This window comes from Genypterus blacodes, unplaced genomic scaffold (assembly GCF_046128005.1).
Source record: "Genypterus blacodes isolate CSIRO-AG114 ecotype Tasmania unplaced genomic scaffold, CSIRO-AGI_Gbla_v1 ptg000133l_1, whole genome shotgun sequence".
NCBI lineage: Eukaryota > Metazoa > Chordata > Actinopteri > Ophidiiformes > Ophidiidae > Genypterus > Genypterus blacodes.
Window position 1 is genome coordinate 668,949 of NW_027466935.1, and position 19,403 is coordinate 688,351.

The window sequence follows — 19,403 nt, forward strand, 5'->3', positions numbered from 1 at the left end:
ACACACTCCAGTCGTTATTGTACCAGTCACAATGTGGTAGCCTGTCAGTCTTTGCCGTTTTATTTGAACTTTCTTTCCTTCCTGCAGTCTAACAATGAGATCCTGCTGGCCAACTTCAAACACAGACTCAACTCTTCGCTCACACTGGACAGTGACAAAGCGGTGGACGTGCAAAAGAAAGCGTTGGAGCATTTCAAAGCCAGCACTTTCACCAGCTATTCTGAAATCAAGCTGGAGGAAACGACGGTGTCACTGGTCTTTGGGAAAAAAGTAGGCCCCTCAGGTAAGATGGAGAAAAGGGGAAAAATGCTGATTATGACAAATCATCTTTGAGACATTTTCTATAATGGGTGTTGATGCGATATTGGCAAAATGTCTAGCTGACACACGAGCAAATAGAATGACAGCAGGGGGACGGGAATGATATTATTATTGTTAATGATAATGACGGTATACAGCACCGTCGTCATTATCTCATTATCTCATTTTGAACAGTATTATTTTAAGAACTGCTCCATGCTGCAAATTACCCCTCTGAGGACACTAAAGCCTTTTGATCTCCACAGACTGTAAGCCTAAGCCTTTTAGCTAAATCCTCCAACTTTTAAAAACTTTATTTTGCTTACATGTGATCCAGCCTCTCTGCCATGGCTGCTCGCTGGGAACGAAACAGACAAACCTTCTTAAGTACAGAGATAACAACGCGTGCTTGTATCTCTTGTCTCTTACCTGCGCTTGTCTCTAAATGTATCCGTTTCCGTCTCAGTTCCAGGAACGGCGCAACCCCTCGTTCCCGTAACAACCGCGACCCCTCACATGCCCCTCCAGATGCAGCTCTACACCTCCCCAGATTACCTCTCTCCCCTGGATCCAAACACCAAGGTGCAGAGCGACAAGAGAATCTACGCAGAGGTGAGAGTCGTGTCCCAGTGTCACTGCTTCCCCCCAATGCGGTCTGATGAATTCACAGCTTGGTGGAGCTGCAGGAGCCTGAGAGATTAGCATTGATCCAAATCTTTTTGAGTTTTTTGGGAAAGCAGCTGTAGTGGAAGTAGAGGATGAAACGACAGCGGCTCTGCAGGTAGAGGAGGAGGAAGAAGAAGAAGCTGGGAATTGGTGAAAGGATTTATGGGGTTTCTTTCTGCATCCAAACCTTTTGCTCACTTAGTCTGTCACCTGTATTTAAGCTTTGTTTTCTAATTGTGTAACATGTGATTATTTTATGTAACCTTTAAGGGGACAGATTATAGAGGTGTCCATCTTCTTATTTTCTGTTCAAAGATCTATTCTAAAACCTTTGGAATGATTTACTATCCCCCCCGAAAAAACAAACACTTCTACATTCCCCCTGCTAAAGCAACACTGCACATTGAGTGAAAACGCAAAATTTTAGGCTCTGTTCTGTTTGGCCAGCTTTATCAAAACAAGGAGACGGGCTTAACATTCGATCCCTAGACTAGAAGTAAAGTACACATACACCCAAATCTATGACATCATCAACATGAGAGAAACTAACAGCAAGCATAATATGTTTCCTTTAACATAAATATAATTGAATCTGCAGGTTTCCATCTTTTTTAAATGCCAAAACCGCCTCCATTGCCTCCATTACCGCCTCATCCTCTATTTGACCGATTCTTTGTTTGTTGTATGTGATGTTGAGCTCCGTGACTTGATTCTTGTTCTATTCCCCTTTTTTGCAGATTTCAGGCCACGTGTTGGGAAATATCCTCCTGAACATCAAGGTGATCAGCTGCTCCGTAAGCTCGTGCCAGGTGGTGAAGAAGCTGCCCTTCATCCCGGAGGCCTGCTCCTTCAAAGCCTGTCCCAACAGCACCCGACTCAGCTTCTCCTTGGACCAGCTCCAAGAACTGGCCTCCACCACCTGGAACCTGGAGTGCTCTGTCAAACTGTGCTTCAGTGAGGTAAGAGCTCCTCCAACACTCTCCTCCCACTTCAGGTGTTGGTTACGGATGAGTTTAACTGTGTTCGCTTTCATTTTCTTCCTCACTAGAAATGCGGAGATGGAGGAAGAGTGAAGAGGAATCTGGAGGTGACCCAGCCATGTATGCCACCACCAAGTGAGTTCAGTTTAAACTCCCTAAATACAGCACAACCAAGTTACATGTCCACGAACAAGCAGGTGTCACTTCAGCTGTCACACTATTCTTTTTTGTTTTTGTTTGTAACAATGTCATTTTTACATTCAAACTGTTATTTTTGGACAAATCCATCACGTTGGGCTTTGCTGTTTGCCTTTGTGTTCAGGCTTCTAGATTGTAGCTTTGCTGCCGCGTTCGTGCTCGCCACTATAATTTTCATCCCTATTGTTGCTTTCAACGCACAACATGCGGTGCACAGGCGGTTGTCATAGCAGTGAGGTCCGGATGCGCGGTGAAGCCAGCAGCACGGAGGGTGCGGGGCAGGGCCTCGTCCTTTAGGAAGCTCTGCAGTCTGACCTTGTGGCCACAATCAGGCGTAATGGTCCTCAGGGGAGACTGGCGAGGTCCTTTGTGTTTCTAAAGGGGATCTGACTGCACACTCTCGCTGTCCAAACATGGTCACCGAGCCCGCCGCTATTGTCAGACCATTCAAAATATTTGAGTCAAATAAGGCGAAGTGTCTGTCTTCAAAGAAAGGGCAGACTCCAGCCACTTGATTCATTTCTTGGCCCGAAAAGAGAGAAGGAAGAAAGTGTTGATGAATCTGAGGTTTGGCACGCTTCCCTGTCAAACTGATTAAAGATTTGTTTATTCATTAAACCTCCTGTTCACTTCACACTGTATGAGAACAGAAAGATAAATGTTGGAGCATCAGTGTTGTGTTGTTGGTGATACCGACCAGACGGCTCATTCCTTTCCTGCGTCCTGTTTGCTTTTTGGCAGTTTTCCTTCAAGTCGGATAACTGAAAATCTTCCTCGGGAAGACCGGGGAACTTGTTGCGAGGGGAACATGTAGGTTTGGTGATTCCTCCGCTCAGCGATTCTTCCTGTTTGGTAGATTCCATCCAGCAGATAGCAGGGAGTCACAGCGGAGGCCTGCTGTCTGTCACCTCCTCTCTACCTGCACAGAAGCTGCTGCTTCCTGCTCCTGTTTATTCAGCTTTGCTGCCAAAGCTACACATACGCAAGCTATCACGTCAACTGATTACAGAAAAAGCCCTCAGAAGGATCACAGCTTGGGATCACCCGCTTTGGGACAAGGAATGTTCCTTACTGACTGATCAACAAACAGGGTTGATACTCAGGGATGCAGTCAGCCTGAATGGCCACAAGATGCCACAATTTGAGCTCCAGGGTCATTTTGAATTCATATGATAGCAGATTTCTTGAAATAGTCTGTTCAGTCTGCTAATGTTGTCTTCTTAGTATCTGGCTTCATAATGAATGAATAGCCATGTTCAGACAGCAGCATTTCTCATTTCACATTTCACATTTGCGAGACTGAATGAAACGCCACTCATTCAAATGTTGTTTATTCAGCCACACGTCTCCGCCAAGTCATTTTCCCGTCCTCTTTCCTTCACGTCCTCCCTTTAATATGGTGCAGGGGGAAGCGAGTTGTTTTGTCGCGCACGCTGGCAACACAGTAACACTTAGCTAAGCACATTCTACCAGCATGCAGGAGGCGGCAGAGGCAGGTGAGAGGAACACGTGCGAGGGTGATGATTAGTTTCTCCCCAAATGCTCAGGATATTTGTGGGAGGATCGCTGCAGGAAGCGGAGGAAGGGGAGCTTGAAAAATAATCCGTCTGCATGTGCCCGCTGCTCACTTGCTTGTTTTTAGATAGGTGTGTGTGTGTGTGTGTGTGTGTGTGTGTGTGTCCTTCCTCCTTTTGCGAGAAGATTCCGACAATTCTGCAGGTTCATACTGGTGACATTGAACCGATCGGTTACAATTTAGACGGTAACTTTTATTCGCTGATTGATCCGACGGTCCAATTGATCGCCTTCTCGTCCAATCAGGTGGAAGGAAAAGCTTTCACGTGGCTTTCTAAATGAAGACATGATTCATCGTACAGCTTTCCCTAAATAGCATCCGTCCTGAACTAATTAATTTGTGGCCCTGTAAGACAAGATGGAGCCATGTTTTGTTTTAAATGAAATAGCACCAGACTTCAGACTTCAGACTTCATTGTACGATGAAATTTGCATCAGTCATTAGAAAAGACAAATTAAAGAGGCTGCAATCTGAAGGGCTGCAGCTTCAAATTAATGAGATTGTTGTAGCTCCTTTGCTTTTATTTTCACATTAATTAGACAAATTTGGCACAACATTGAATAAGCGTTGTGGTTGTTGCACATGTTCTAACTATAGTTTGGGTTTATTTGACTCGGCTGCCAGTCGTAGCTCACGCCGTCGCACAAATCAACTGACTGGGGTGTTGAAACCGAAGATATAATCATGGCTGTGGTTGCTGAGCGATGATGCGTTTGGACAGATTGACTTACTGGGCTCAAATTATTGGTGCATTCAAGGAAGCTCCCACATCCCAAATTTGAGTTTTGGCTGCCAGAAGGTATTAGATTCTTCGGGGGCCCGCTTGTGACGAGGCGCAGACACGACTGTGTGGGTGAGATTTTTCAGGGTGTTCCATTAAGACGTGTAAAGAAATTTAGTGCTGGCAACTATCGAGGCAATATGACTCGGCGCTGGCAGCGGCGCTCTCCGAAAATAAGAAAGAAAAAATGCAGCAAATCTGATGAGACCGGTGAAATCCTTGGAACTCTCGAGCGAAAAAGAAATTTTTGGAAATCAAATCTAGCCTTCTTTTGCGTTTCTCCTCCCATGTGCACTGACCTGGAACGCACCACGCTGGTTTCTTTCCCGTTCGTCGCTTACGAAAGGAGTCGGCGTCGCGTCGAGGTCTTGCAGTTGCATTACAACAGTAAAACATTAACTAGAATGAATGAAGAAGAATGTGACCTCGCAACTGGGCAGAGGAAGAAAATCAATCCACCAAAAAACAAAACAGTGTTGGCTTTGAAATTTTAAATTAGAACATGCAAAACCACACACAAGGTTCACTGAGGAGCGTCTGCAGCCAGTCTGAAGCTTGCATACATTTATTTTTCATGTGTCTTGCAGCCCCGCCATGCTTTGATTTTGGCCTCCCTGCCGTTCTGGGAATTGCGTTCGGAGGTTTCCTGATCGGCGTGCTTCTCATTGGAGCGCTGTGGTTTATCAAAATTAAAACAGGTAAATGCCTTTTGGCGTTAAGTTTCTAATCTGGTTTTGGTTTAGACAAGAAATTCTGATTCTCACGCTTTTTGGTTCAGGTTTCCCAACCAGGCTGGACATGAGCTCCACCGCAGCGAATCTTCCTGGTGAGAAATAGATTTCTTCATTTCTTTTGCTTGGATTCTGTTTTTCTCCTCTTTATTTTGGGTCTTATGGGTGCCGCTCTCTTCTCTCCCCTCTCCCCTCTCCCCTCTCCCCTCTCCTCTCTCCTCTCTCCCCTCTCCTCTCTCCGCAGGCTGCCCTTGCTCAGGCACGAAGCGGCAGCCTGTTTCCACCAACCCGTCCGCCTCCGAGAACAGCAGCGCCAACGCCAGCATCGGAAGCACCCAGAGCACGCCGACCAGCAGCATGGCATGAGATGATGATGACCCCAATGATGATGATGATGTCCCTTCAAAGTCACGCATACGGGTTTTTGTGCTTTGAGTTTCCGTAAATAATGCTTAAGAAGCATGACTCCCTTCCTGCTCCCCTAAATTGTCAGTAAAAAAGCACAGCCCACATCTGTGACACGCCAGTCCTGAAATGGGATTTGATCTGGATGGGGGGAGGAGGGGGGTGGACCACTCCTTCCTCCCTGTGAAGCCCAAACTCCTAGACAGGAAGTTAAAGAGGGCAAGAGCAAAAAAAGAAAAGGAAAAACACAAATTGGCTCCCAGCAACAGGAAAAACAAAGCATATCCCCCAAGAGCTAACAGGAAATTCATCACATTCCTTTCTATGAATTGTGCTTTGGCTGCGATGGCGGCACAAGTTAGATCGGAGACAAACCAGTCTCAAAGACTGACAAAACATAAACGTTTTTTCATTCACAATCAAGCGGCCAAAGGTCCCGCTCCAGGCCCGTTTCTCATTGGTTTTGGTAACATCAGCTGCTTCCTGTGGGACTGAAAGGTTCACATCTCCAAACCGGTCAAGGGATATTTGAATTAGACTCTATGGTTACCAGCTACCTCCTATATGATTTTAGAAGTCTGGAGCTAAGTTAAAGCTTAACCCTAGATTTCTCTGGTGAATTGATCTTATTTTCTGCCTTAAACCTTTTGTACCCTCTGTCACGTTAGTTGCACTGTATAATCTCACTGCAGGTCTTTTCTATGAGCTTACAACAAGTAGTTAAGGCACCGTTCCATTTTTAATTGCCCTTAAATGTTAAAGTAGTCCACAACTCTGATCGTAATTGGCTATAATTAATCAATCATCATTATCAATCAAAGATCCTTGTAACAGATTGAATTAGTGTTTCATAGATGCAACTGTACAATGTCCGACATCATTGTGTAACAGTTGTTGCTAGTGTATTTGTTTCTCCTCTGACTTAGAGTCTTTGGAGTCTGTTGTAACACACACACACACACACACACACACACACACACACACACACAAGGTATTTCGACATAACATCGCATCTGGGCCTTGATGATGCACGACAGAATGACACTAACCACAGTTGTAAGATCGAGATTAAGTGGAAATGGGGGCGTGTGTCCCGTCCAGCCTGCTCACTCATATTCGCTCACCGCTCCATCAAAACGTAGCTTCTCATTTACGTTCTCCTCTTCCTCCGCGACCGCAGACGTGCGTACAAAACGGAACAAATTTCTAGTGCCTTAATGGACGTCCTGCTGCTTGGGGATCACCCGAGATTCAGTTTGACAAGCAAGTCATCCTTAATTTTTTGCTACACGTTGCCGACTCTGTAGCCAAAGCGTTCCGTTTCCTCGCAGGGGTGAGGCGAGGGGTGTGTTTATAATGGCTCCTAATAATGGATTTCACATTTAATTACCAATTCTTATCAGGTAATTGAAATTTGTCAAATCGCTTTCGATAGAAAATGAGCCAATCTTGGATGTTGTAGCAGAGGCGGCTCAGCTCAGGTCGGTGCGTGTTGAGTCTAGAGCTGAATGGGTGACAAAGACTCCAGACAGAAGCTTGAGCAAGAAATTAGAGGACATACCTCCATCAAGGCCGAACAAGTCCTCCGATTTAACTTCTTCTTTGTTTTTACAATTCCAATACAAAGCCAGATGTTGCAATCACAACCTGGAAATCGACCTGCGTGCTTCTCGCCTCATTTGTTATCATACAGCATCGCCATCAACGTCACCCCTTGTCCCCAGCACATATTCCAATCCACCAGGTCTGGAATCGGAATCGGAACTCAATCGCATCTCTTCCGTCACAGGATCAATAACATTATTGACCCAAGTTCCAGCGATTGTAAAGAAATGTCTTCAAAAGCAATCAAAGCTGTTGCAGTTTTGAAATCTTGCAAACAAATAGAGAGAAACCTTCACCTCCGCGATGTTGGGGGTAATGATCATTGACCAAAATAAATTGAATACATGTTTCTAAAATGTTATTATTTGGCAGGAATAGGAACAAGATTGAAAAGGAGAATTGCAGTCGTTTCTGTGTCTGCAGCACCAAAAAGCAGTGCTATTAATATTTCTGCTCTGGCCTGTTTATGACAGTCCAACTCAGACACACACATACACACACTCTCTTTTAAGTTGGCAAATTATCATTGCGATAAACTACTCATAACAACCGCTTTCAGTAGATTATGGGCTTTTATTTAATGTTTATGTTCACTCTGACGTCTCGTTTTTTTTTGTATTTTATCCCCACTTGCTTTGTTTTTTAACCTTTATTTTACTGTGCCGTGTCCATCTGCTTAATCAGTCTGCTTTTTATCACCCGATTTCCTTGGGATTAAAGCCAAACGCTTGCTTTTAATGGAGGTGTCTCACACATTTGAGAGCCTCATTACCCGAATGTTCAGAGGAGAAACGGAAGGCAGAATATTGGTAACTGCTCACGTTTTGACTTGTGACCTTAACTGGCTCGCCTAAATTGTTAAATCTGAAAAAAGGGACTAAAAAATATGATAAATCCACCTCAGCTCTTAAGTTTTGCATTTTATAATGAAATTATTTAATGCAATTTATTGATTTGTTTTTGAACAGAACAATGTGTAATCAACATAATCATGACAACATTTGCATAGATCAACAAAGGCAACAGGCTTAGATACTAGGATTGTCCGTCAGTTTACTCAAGTATGAACATTTAATTACAATTAATTAGTTTCAGCATTCTGCACATACACTTCCTCATCCGCCGTGCTTTTCCCACGCAAGCAAGTAAAGCAACACGTGGCGTATATCAACCAAATCCTATTAATTCCTTTAATGTATATGGATTATAAACAAAACGCAAATCTTGTTTTTCACAACCAGCTGTCACAGGGCACCGTCACTAATCTGCATACGGTCATTTGAGAAAGATGAGAGTTTTGTTTTGAAGATTACGAGTTTATTGCTTTCTGCATTTTGATAGGCTGCATCAGCCATTGCAGTGCGTCATATAAGCAGCACAGATGCATGATGGGGACTTCTGTGAGGGCTACAGCTGTAGATGGTCGGTTGATCCGTGAACCCCATTGTTTGCTTCGTGTACAAATGTAAATGTATTTTATATTTTATTGCCTTCTCTTATCGCCTCTTTGAAATTATTCCCATTGCACAGCGAATCATACGCTATACAATAATAAGGAGGGAGTCCTTTAAAAAAAAAAACTCCATTTGTAACTGCAACTGACACAAGCACAAAATGTGATTAAAAGTATTTTCTTTATATACATTTATTGACACTGTTGTTTTTTCTACTGATGCATGTACAAATACTCACATTCCAAATAGTTACTCACCATTCCATCTGGATTATTCAAATGACTTTTAACCCGCAGCTTTCCTCCCAAAAACGTCCCAATAAGACACCAACCCAAGTGTTACGTGACCTTGTTTCCTCATTCTGTGTTGATTTCTTTGTGTGTTTGTGTAGAAAAGTAGAAAACAAGAGGGCCAGTACAAATTGCCACTTGAGTATTTGTGCAATATGATGAGATGAACTTGTATGTAATGTCTTTATGTCGTTTTTTACGAATCTTTTCTGTTTCCGAAGAACTGGGACAATTCCTCATTAAGGCACTTATCAGAATCCTTTGTGTTGATTCGTTCGGCTCTCATTTGAGTTCATTGCACCGTTGGCACTGGGGGTACATGTCAGGCGTCAAATATTGGCTTTACCCCCTGTTTGACTTCTGCCTTCACACAAAGATTCCCCTTCTGTCCAATAACGACGCATTTCTCTGCCGGTATTGACATCCTGACATTGTACTGCCTTGGTGCTAGATAGTACATTCTAAATCAGCAAATCTCTCACCCCGGAGCAGCTTCCCTCTTAGGAATATGCAACACTCACCTACATGTAGTTTGCAGGAACCATCCAAACTTACAGTAAAGGCGCGTATGTAGAAGTTTCTTGTAGAGATGTCTTCCATATTGGACACATTCTGTTTTTTTTCCCTTCCCGTTCTGTCCCCGTGTAAAATCGAGCCTCAGCGACTGCTGGGCTGTCTGAGCCCTGACAGTAAAATCAGTCAGGCTGTCAGTTAATTCACTTGTTAACCCTGCAGATCCCTTCCTTACCTCTGGCAGGAGTTTCCTACACAGACAGACTTATGCCAAGAGATATTCAACTGACGCGGCGCACGGAACAGCTCCGTGCTCACGAACTGTATGTGTGCCAGTGCATGTGGTGCTTCTGTGCATCTACGTAAAGATAGAAGTATCACAAAAAGTTCCTGAGTGGATTCTTGCTCCGTGTCCTAATTCAGTTGTCTTAACAAAGCATTTGTTTATTTGGGTTTTGATACAGAGTATAAAATACTGTGTTGTTCTAAGGCCAGTTTGTTGAAACAGTTTTCCAAATGGTGTCATCTCTGTCTATTTCTGAAGAAATATATGTTTTGTCCGACATTATCTTATTAAAGTGAATACGACAAAAAATAAATCATCATTTCATCCTTTTTAGTTGATTCATTCCCATCCTGCAGCATAATTACAGAATCTCCAAGGACAAACGTATTCGCCTTGTTGTCACTTACTTATTAGAGGAGGGAAAGGCAAAGGCGGGGGTTGTATTTAAACTAGGTGTCACAAGGTTAGATAATAATGTAAAAGGTAGGTGTTGAAAGTGATTAATGACTCGTCTTGTCTCGCGCAATTACACAAAACACAAGATGTCACATTTCCATTCAATCCCTGGTCTCACCTTGGCTAAGAGCTGCCACGCTGATTTCTCCATCCCCCTTGTGTGCAGATGCACAAGTGGTAGCAAATCCGGCGGCGGACTGCATCACACGTTTAGAGAAAGCACTTTAAAAGTGTGTGTGGGTTTTGCAAAGATTGGTAATAACGGTGGAATCACACATTTTTACCTGCTCACAGTTGTTATTAAATTCAGATGCCAGCGGTTTGCCATGAACATTCAGTCTGCCGCTCACACAGCACATATGAAGGAAGACTAGAAAACTTCCCCAAATCAAATCTCTCTGTCTATCCCACACTCGTGATCGACTGCACCCATAAAGTCATTCAGACGAGGTTACACCGCGTGTGTGTTCTCACCCTGTTTTTGTAATTCTAACCTCACCTAAAGCAAACAAATCGACGCCGTACGCCGTATTTGCATAAAGACAAAGTGTGTGAGCGCCATTCTGACCCCAAATTAACTGCAGTTTTATTGCCAACATCTTAATTACATTTCCTGATAGACTATTTGTTTGGCACTTGTTCTGTCTTGTGAAGGCATTTGTTAATTCATATTCATCTAATCATGCGGAAAATTATGTCTTTGGGTCTTTTTATCCGACGCGGCGCCTGCTATAGCTGAGAAAGCAGCGGAATGTCGTGCATTTGCTCGACACAAATGACCCCAAAATGCAATCGGATGAGAGAATTTCAACATGCTTGTGTGGTGTTGGGAGTCTGGGACTGTATATAGCTTTTGTCGGGGGGGGGGAGAAACCTCAAACGTAATGTTGTTTTTCTTCCTGATAACAGCTTTTCCTGTCGACTGAAGCCTTTCTCTTTATATACATGCTCAGTCTTGTTTTCAGTACGAGCCGAGAAACACAATACATGTTTACGGACTGCCTTCATCTCCACATATGTGCCGTAGAGACATTTAGCCTTGCACAGGACGTGTGTGTGTGTGTGTGTGTATGTTGTTTAGTTCTCATGATAAGTGTGTACATTCCCACAGTATAATGGTGCCGGTGCTGAAATACGCCTGCAAGTTATCTGTACATAAAGCATGCAAAGAAAGACTCCAGGGCTGAATTCATTCATCACGGCTCCCTTTGCAAAAAAAAAATAAAATAAGGAGGGTTAGACGAGGTGAGAGACGGTGCGAGTCTCCATTTTAATTTAGGGGAGCAGTCAGTAATGTGTGGACTGGAGCCGTGTTGTGTGCGTTCTGAATATTTCCAATGAAAACCTGCTGTGCCATTTTTGGTTCCAAGTGATTGCAGCCTGAATGTAAAGGACATCTTCCTCCAGATAGAGAGGAGAGAGAGGAGAGGAGTCGGCGCTCAATTGTATTGGTGGGAGTGTTGCTAGGCTCTCAAGGGCAGCGGATTCAGTGGCACGTTGGAAGTTTAGGATTTAGGCCGTTAACAATCCAGCTGCTTGTTCAATCAACTATTAATGCTTCTCTGAAGGAAATCGTAAAGCTTTTTAAATTAAGCGTGTCACTGACTGTAAAGTTGTCATGACAGCAAAGTGCACGGAAGAAGGAAAGGACAGTAGGACGGAAGGAAGAGAAAGGTGAGAAAGGCGAAGACGCGAGTTGACCTGCCATGAATAGTGAGATAATTGGGATGGAATGTAAAGGAAGAGTCAGTGTCTTGGTCTTCATTCTTCTACTTTCATTGAAATTAACTTCACAGATAAAAGGAGGACGAGAGACGAACCTCCGGGTGAGTTGTTCATATATATATATATATATATATTTTATGCTATTCGAGGCACTTCCTGTCACTTCAGCTGCACTCAATGGACAAAAGCTGCATCTCCTCACACAGATTTCCGTTCCATTTGTTTGGAAGAAAGACAGGAGAAATGAAGAGATGCAGCTTTGGCTTTGAGATTTGAGATTGTTTCACTCTGCTGCCGCCCTGGTGGCATCACTACACATAAACATTATATCCTCAATTTAAGCGTCACTATAATTGGATCTGAAGAGAGAGATGAAAACCAGCTGCTATAACAAAACAGAGAGAAGTTATATTTAGTAAAATCCTCTGCTTTTATATTACATCTATTTAATGATTCATGTCTTGTTGCGTGTCTCTCTGTGACCTGCATCAGCACTCAATTAACTCTCAGTTGCCTGTAGTTGACGTGTGACAATAAAGGATTTGTAAAGATAAGGTGATGTGTAATGGGTGGCTGCAGGCAAACGTCACATTATATTTAAATGCAGTTTCAGGTAACAACCACCAGATGGGGTTATATTTTTTAAATATCCTCTGCATGCCCAGTGTGTATTACTTAGAGACAGAAGAAGGTACTGAGCATAGTTGATAATCTTGTGAAGAAATACCTCAACTAGGACGATCTTGCTGCTGCATTTGTAAAATTGAGCTTTCGGCATCTTTAATATGTTACCCAGAGGCCATGAAGAAAAAGGAATTAAATCATCAACCTGTATGACCAACATTTAGAAAAGCTCAAGGTTGTGACTGGAAAAAGCCGCTGTCACTGATTTGATCTAATTTGAGCGACACATTATAGTTTTTCTCCACCATCTGATGCTGACATATGAATCCTTTAAAAGCCTCCAGGTCATATGCATTCAGAGAGCAACATGTGAGCACCATTGAAGCTGCCTGGATTAAGCTCCCTCTCCCACAGACTTTCACGCCCAGAGGCACTTTGCTGCACACAAGCTTGTTTACACACTTCCAGACTGTGTACACGCTCTGGAGTCTCTCTCACACACACACATAGCCACACAGGCATACACTCTCTTATATACAGTACACCCATATACTGCTCACATACCTCTCACTGGACAGCTGCAGCCCAGTGACTAAGGTAATCCCCTAATTTATAGGCTGTGCTGTGCGCTTGAAGCAAATCCCATCCCTGCAAAGAGAGAAGAGAGAGAAGAAGACGAAGAAGAGACCTGGAGTTGACATTTAACCTGAAAGCTTCAAGTCCAAACAACACCCTTTGTCTGAGCCTCTGTTCTCTCCTTTTCTTACACAAACTGTTTGACAGTTAATACACCAGCGTCTCCAGAGATTGTTGCTTCTGCAGCTCCAAATCAGCGTTGAGCATTAAACCAGCATTTATCCTTTGAGAGTCATTCACAGGTTTGGTCAGGTGACTCATCGGTTCACATGGGAGTCGTGTGAGGGTTGTTACAACCACGCGGTCGCCATGCGAGGGCCGTTAAAGTGGTTAGAGTCAAATGAATGGAGGCGAAAACTGCTCGGCCGCTAACGACGCTTGGGTCCGATGTCGTTGTGGGAAACGCATGAAAAACGCATGATCGAGCCTGGGTTGTATTCTCTTTCCGAAATCCTGCATGCGGTCTTTCAACTGGTTCTCTATGTGTTTTGATGGCGGCGTTGCTGTGGTATGGTTTCAATTTTGCACCAAACAGAAGAGGAAACTGTGTTTTGTGCTCCACACCAACAAGGAAACCGCCGTTGTTATTAGCACTAATCCAACCCCTATGGAAACCATTAACCTACTTCATAAAATCCACAGGTATCACAATAATGGTACTTACATTCTCCCTTTGCTATCATTTTGTTGTGCAGCTATTCACTTTATTACTTTTATTACAACAGGTCAAACGCGCCGCAACTGCTCCAGTGGACTTTGCACAGTGGTCAGCAGATAAGCCTGTGGATGTGCTGGGCGGCGTCCAGGTGTAAGCGGATGGATGAATAAAGGCGGAAAAAAAAAAAAGGATGGTGACAAATTCTACAGTCAGGTATCACAGAGAGGGGGAGGAACGGAATGCGAGCGGAGAGGTTCCGGGCCGCAGATCAAGAGCAGTGAAAGTGATTATTGGCAGGTGGGTATGCTTTTTTTTGCCTCTGTGTAAATTCCGTGTATTTGCCAGCACAGATGCAGCTGTTTTTGTGACACATGTAGTTTTCAACAAGCACCCTCCATCCATCCATCCATTCAGCCATCCATCTGCCCACTTCCCCAGCACCTTTTCTCCAGCATCTGAGAGATGTAAATCCCTCAAGAGTGGACAGACAACACGCTTTGTTGCCGCAACCCGACAGAAAAAAAGGCCTCCGATTCAGCAGCTAGGACGATATTATCCCAGGAACATGCACAATGGTTCCCACGGCGCCACAAAGGCTTTGGAGAGATTACAGTTTACCTTCCACTGTCCTGTTCTCACTATGTCGGCCATTCTTCTCCTCTCAAATTTCCAGGGTGTCAGAGGTGCCACGGCTGCATTTCTTCACGTCTCTCTTTCCACTGGGCGACACAAAAATAGCAATAGGAACCCAACATTAAATTGCTATAAAAATAGGCGGGTGGTCACGGCAAACAAAAAAACGGATGTATGGTTGCGATTGTTTAGTTGTGTGAGTCTTGCAAGACAAGAAATCGGACAAATCTGTGTTTTGACCATTTAAAAAAAAGGATGTGCTTTATTCTTTGTCCTTATTCCAGATAAAGTGGAAGCATCTGAAGGTTCAAATCAATGATGCTTCCTTTCCGCTCCGTCTATATTCATAGTCACTGCTGGCTCGACCCAACTGTGTTCGTCATAGGTGCCTGCTTTTACTTTTTATAGATTAATTGAATTCTTCATCACAACATCGAAGCGTGGAGTCAAATAACAACCCAGTAATAATTTGATGTAAAGGACTCGTGCGCCTACACAACGGGATCTGTGATTGATACCTCGCCGGCCAGCTGGATCAACAAGTTAATTAGCTAACAGCATGCTTGCCCTCTCGCTGATCCACTGTATCATTACCCTTGTGCACCTCCATTCTTGCTGATAATCACCTTTTTCCCTCTTCCTATTGTGAGTGTATGGGGGAATCAGACGGTGAGAGCTCGCTGACGTAAGAACATTTGTGTGTTAAAATCGAGAAGTCTGAAAATAGTGTGTGAAATTTGAGATTTGAGATTTGTGTGTGAAAGTACAGGAATGCAATTGAGGAGCTCGAGTGAAATCGACAAAGGAAACCAAAGTTCTCCATATTTGAAGAGATGGAAATGTTGCGGTGGAATGTTTCTGTGTGTGACTGCGTGTGTATGAATAGCTCGCCCAGTGTTTAAATGATGAAACACTGCTGTAACTTCTCTTTCCAGGCAAATGCTAAAAAGAGGCCGGAAACCTGACATTTATGAATGAGGGAACCTGGTTTGCCTGACCCGCTACTCGCTTTTACCGGGGACGTTTAAATCTGCCACTGTGTTTTATGAATTACCCCCCGCTGTGTTTTAACCGCACTGGTCTCTCTCAAGTGGTCCCATCCGATGTCCAAAGGGGCAGAAAATTGCTGCTGCATTTATCTGCTCGGTTTGACATCCTCACGCGTGTTGGGACTCGCCTGTGTGGAGGTACTTTTGGTGTTTATTTTCAACATAATCTCCGACCCAATCTCCAGCGCTGATCCGCATCGAAAGGCCAAAAGGATTCCGATGAAAGGCTTTTTTTTTTGTTTGGGTGGAGGTGAAAACGCTGTGGGGTCAAATCGAAATGGGTACCCAGCTAAACAGCAGCCATGTTGACAAATGGTGTTTGTGTGTGTGTGTAGGCCTGTTATTTGTCCATTTTGTACAACTCACACACTCTGGGTTACCACAGGAGTTTACTGTCACGTTGCTCAAAAGAGAGCAGGTTATGTGTTTAACCTCTTGAGACCTGGACATTTATTTTGTAAATATTTTTTAAATCTCATTGCAATTTGGGATTAGTGGAACCTCATAAGTTTCATAAGAAAAAAGTTAAGAGTGTGATCATATGTGTACATATGAACGCAGAGTATAAGGCATTTCTTCTTGTCTGCTATGTTTTCTAGCGACCCAAAGTTACTGTATATAACAAGGAGGCAGCAAACATGTCAATACCTGAGGACAACAGGTTCAAAATAAGCACAATTATGTATAAGGTGTAGGAAGGGAAAAATGTCATGTACACAAACATGAAATTATAATGCTTCCTATAATAACTTGTCCACGTCCTCATTTATAAGAGTCAGAACTTATGAACCAACCACTGTGACTCACAGTCAAGACATCCGTATGGGCACACAGACACAAAACATTACATCACAAATGTTCTCTCACAGACGTGAAACTTTAAATTTTTCTTTTTTTTGACAGAATATGGATGGATTCTTACAAACAAATACCGCTGTACCCCGCAGTTCTTACAACAATCGATGTCAGCAAAGTCCTTCCCTCAACACCCTTTTTTCATTTTTCTCTTGAACTAAAGTTTTTCCATCCAAATATCAACTGGTGGAGTCAGTCTTCCTCCTCTGCTGCTTGCCTGCTGATTGAATTGCAGGCTCTAGGTGCTGTTTGTCTTCAGAGTGTGGCACTCCGGGTACAGCTGCTACAGATTATAGCTCTCCTATCCTGTTGCTTTTCTCAATAACTGCCTGGTCTGGACTTCAACTACCTGGCTGTAGACTTCTAGATGACATGTTGTGCGACATATGTACCAATCCAGGCTTTTAAATTGATGCCATAGGTACAGATTATCAGAGAGCGGTTTGCCTACAACAGCATGTGTTATAGTGTTGACTGCACGCTGAAGGGACGCCCAGTGCGGACGTTTTTGTGCCATTTGCTTTCCTGGTGCGTAAAAGATTAAGGAAACAACATCAGCTTCTATGTCTTTATTGAGCAATGGTGCTCCAAATCGACAACAGACACACCCCCCGATGTGCATCGGGGGGGGGGGAGGGAGAGAGAGAGAGAGAAAGAGAGAGAGGAAGAGAAAGAGAGAGAGAGAGAGAGAGAGAGAGAGAGAGAGAGAGAGAGAGAGAGAGAGAAAGAGACTCCTGCCTCACTGCAAGAAACACAAATAGGTTTGTGCTTGATTGCCAATTAGATGCAGCTGTGACTGCAACACCACGAGGCCACGCTCGTCCTGTCCCCAGACAGACACTCCAACCGGCCCTCACAACCGCAACACAACTTATCTTCCTGTGCCAGTTTGTGCTGAGGGGTTGTGCTGTTTTCTGGTGTCTCAAAAAAAAGACATTGCTTTGTCTCATTCAACGAGGACGCCCAGGAATAGTATCCATTTTCTTGTACCACTTCCCGTGGCATCCATCTGAGCCACTTTTGTGGTCTTTGTTGTTGTGTTCCTTTGTAGTCTTTTTTCCATTTCTATTTCTATTTGTTTCTTTGGTGGACCACAAAGCACACCAGAGAAACACTGTGGACCTTGTGCATATAGCATCACTATTATGTTATCACACCTTATGCATGTGGCGGTAGCTGGTGAGACGCATATGGAACGTTTCTTAACAGAAGTCTTGTTACCATTTAACCTTTTTTGGCTGTGAAAGATTTTATTTTGAAACCGCAGTTTTTGGCCCGTCAACACTGAGAAGATGATTTTGCTGTGGTCCTTTCAGCGTTTCCTGCTGTGTGCTGAACGCCAGATGTGTAAGTTTAAAATCCATAAACACCAGAGACAGTGAATGTGTGCGCTTTTATCATCTATTTGTATCAGAGTTCTCCCTGGCTGTTATCCACGCTGAGCGGTTTTGTAGTCAACACAGCGCAGAAGCAATTACGGGAGAGAATGAGCAGAATGTGTTCTCATGAAGCACTTGAAACATTTCTCATTTTGTTTCTCTCCAAAACCTGCTCAGTTTCAGTTTTCCAAATATGGAATGCTACAGAGTATCTGTTTCAATATGTTTCAAAAGAGGTTGAACACACACACACACACACACACACACACACACACACACACACACACACACACACACACACACACACACACACACACACACACAGGTCCATTATTCCTTATTCCTGTTCCTCACCCTCTCAACATAGCTCTGGAATCTGTTCAGTATTCACCTAAAACATCCTTTTCAATTTCACACCATCTTGAGCTTCTGCCTTACGTTTCTTTGTCCAAACTTTGTCCAATATCGTTTCCATTGTTAACACAAGGTGATGGCTCCCTCACGCTGCCTCATTTCCATCTTCCAACTTTGTAAATGACCGGCGCCACGAGTGCCCGCAGACTCTGCCGCCGTGCCAGTGGCGTGAAGTACAAAACACACATTTATTCTCGCTCTCATCATCTACGTGAAGTCAACAAGCAGCTTCCATTCGCCGCTGACCTCATCCAATAGGGTTGTTTTCCTAGCTGGTGATGATATTATTGTGTCTGCCATTCGATTTTGTACAGTTGAGCGCATGCCTGAGTGTTTGTACTGCAGCCAGTGTTAGTCATAGCTCAAATGCGATTGATACATTTTCTCTATGTGGCAAAAACTGAGCTCCACGGTGAAGATATGGAAATAAGTGGAAAGAAAAACACAAATGTAAATGAGTCGAAGCGGCAAGTGTAGCTGCAGATAAACCCCTGACTGCCTGTAAAGACAAGTGGCGCCGTGCACAGAATGCTGAGCGCCGCTTGGCCCTTGTAAACAAAGCTTCTGCTATTTAGTTTCAGTTGGCTTAATTAGGATGAATGAGGGGGCCTTGTGCAAAGAGACCAGTTTTTGTGGGCGGGATGCGGGGAGACGGGCATTGGCCAAGCTGGACAGAGAGATAAAGTTACCAGCGGGTGGCATGGAGCAATTGGATAAAGACAAATACAGCCTGCAGCCAAAACCCATAGCCAGGATGCATTTAGGGACACAACATACATGTTAATGTGCGTTCAAATCGAATTAGTATGATTCCATTTCCATGTTGAGCCTAACCAGCAAAGAGTGATGATGTCTGTGCATGTGTGAGGTGTGTGTGTGTGTGTGTGTGTGTGTGTGTGAGAGAGAGAGAAAGAGAGGGGGGAAGAGAGAGATGTTTTTTTTTTTGCTTGTGATGGTGCATTTGTGTATGATTAAGTTTTTGCAGACCGGCATTCAGCATCTCTGTCTGGCTGAGGCTGCTGTACGTATTTATTTTTAAAGCCAACATACCTCAGATTACATTATAAGAACTGCATTGAGGTGTTCAGGCGCGAGGGCCAAACCTATCTAAATATGCGCCATAAGCATTGTCAAAACAACCTTCAATTGACACTGAAATAGATTTGCAACCCTGGAGTTTTCTGTATCT

At 43.7% G+C, this 19,403-nt stretch overlaps 1 protein-coding gene across 2 annotated transcripts in view; it reads left to right on the forward strand.

The window, feature by feature from the left end:
• The window catches only part of eng (endoglin), a 39,913-nt gene extending 30,305 nt beyond the window's left edge, over positions 1-9,608 (forward strand). For both annotated transcript variants that reach the window (XM_076163789.1, XM_076163788.1), the window contains exons 8-14: positions 88-283; positions 767-912; positions 1,704-1,925; positions 2,015-2,081; positions 5,089-5,199; positions 5,280-5,327; positions 5,477-9,608. In XM_076163789.1, the coding sequence (XP_076019904.1) occupies positions 88-283; positions 767-912; positions 1,704-1,925; positions 2,015-2,081; positions 5,089-5,199; positions 5,280-5,327; positions 5,477-5,598 (912 nt within the window). In that variant the 3' untranslated portion in view covers positions 5,599-9,608. The remainder of the gene's footprint in view (positions 1-87; positions 284-766; positions 913-1,703; positions 1,926-2,014; positions 2,082-5,088; positions 5,200-5,279; positions 5,328-5,476) is intronic.
• Positions 9,609-19,403: the final 9,795 nt, after the last annotated feature.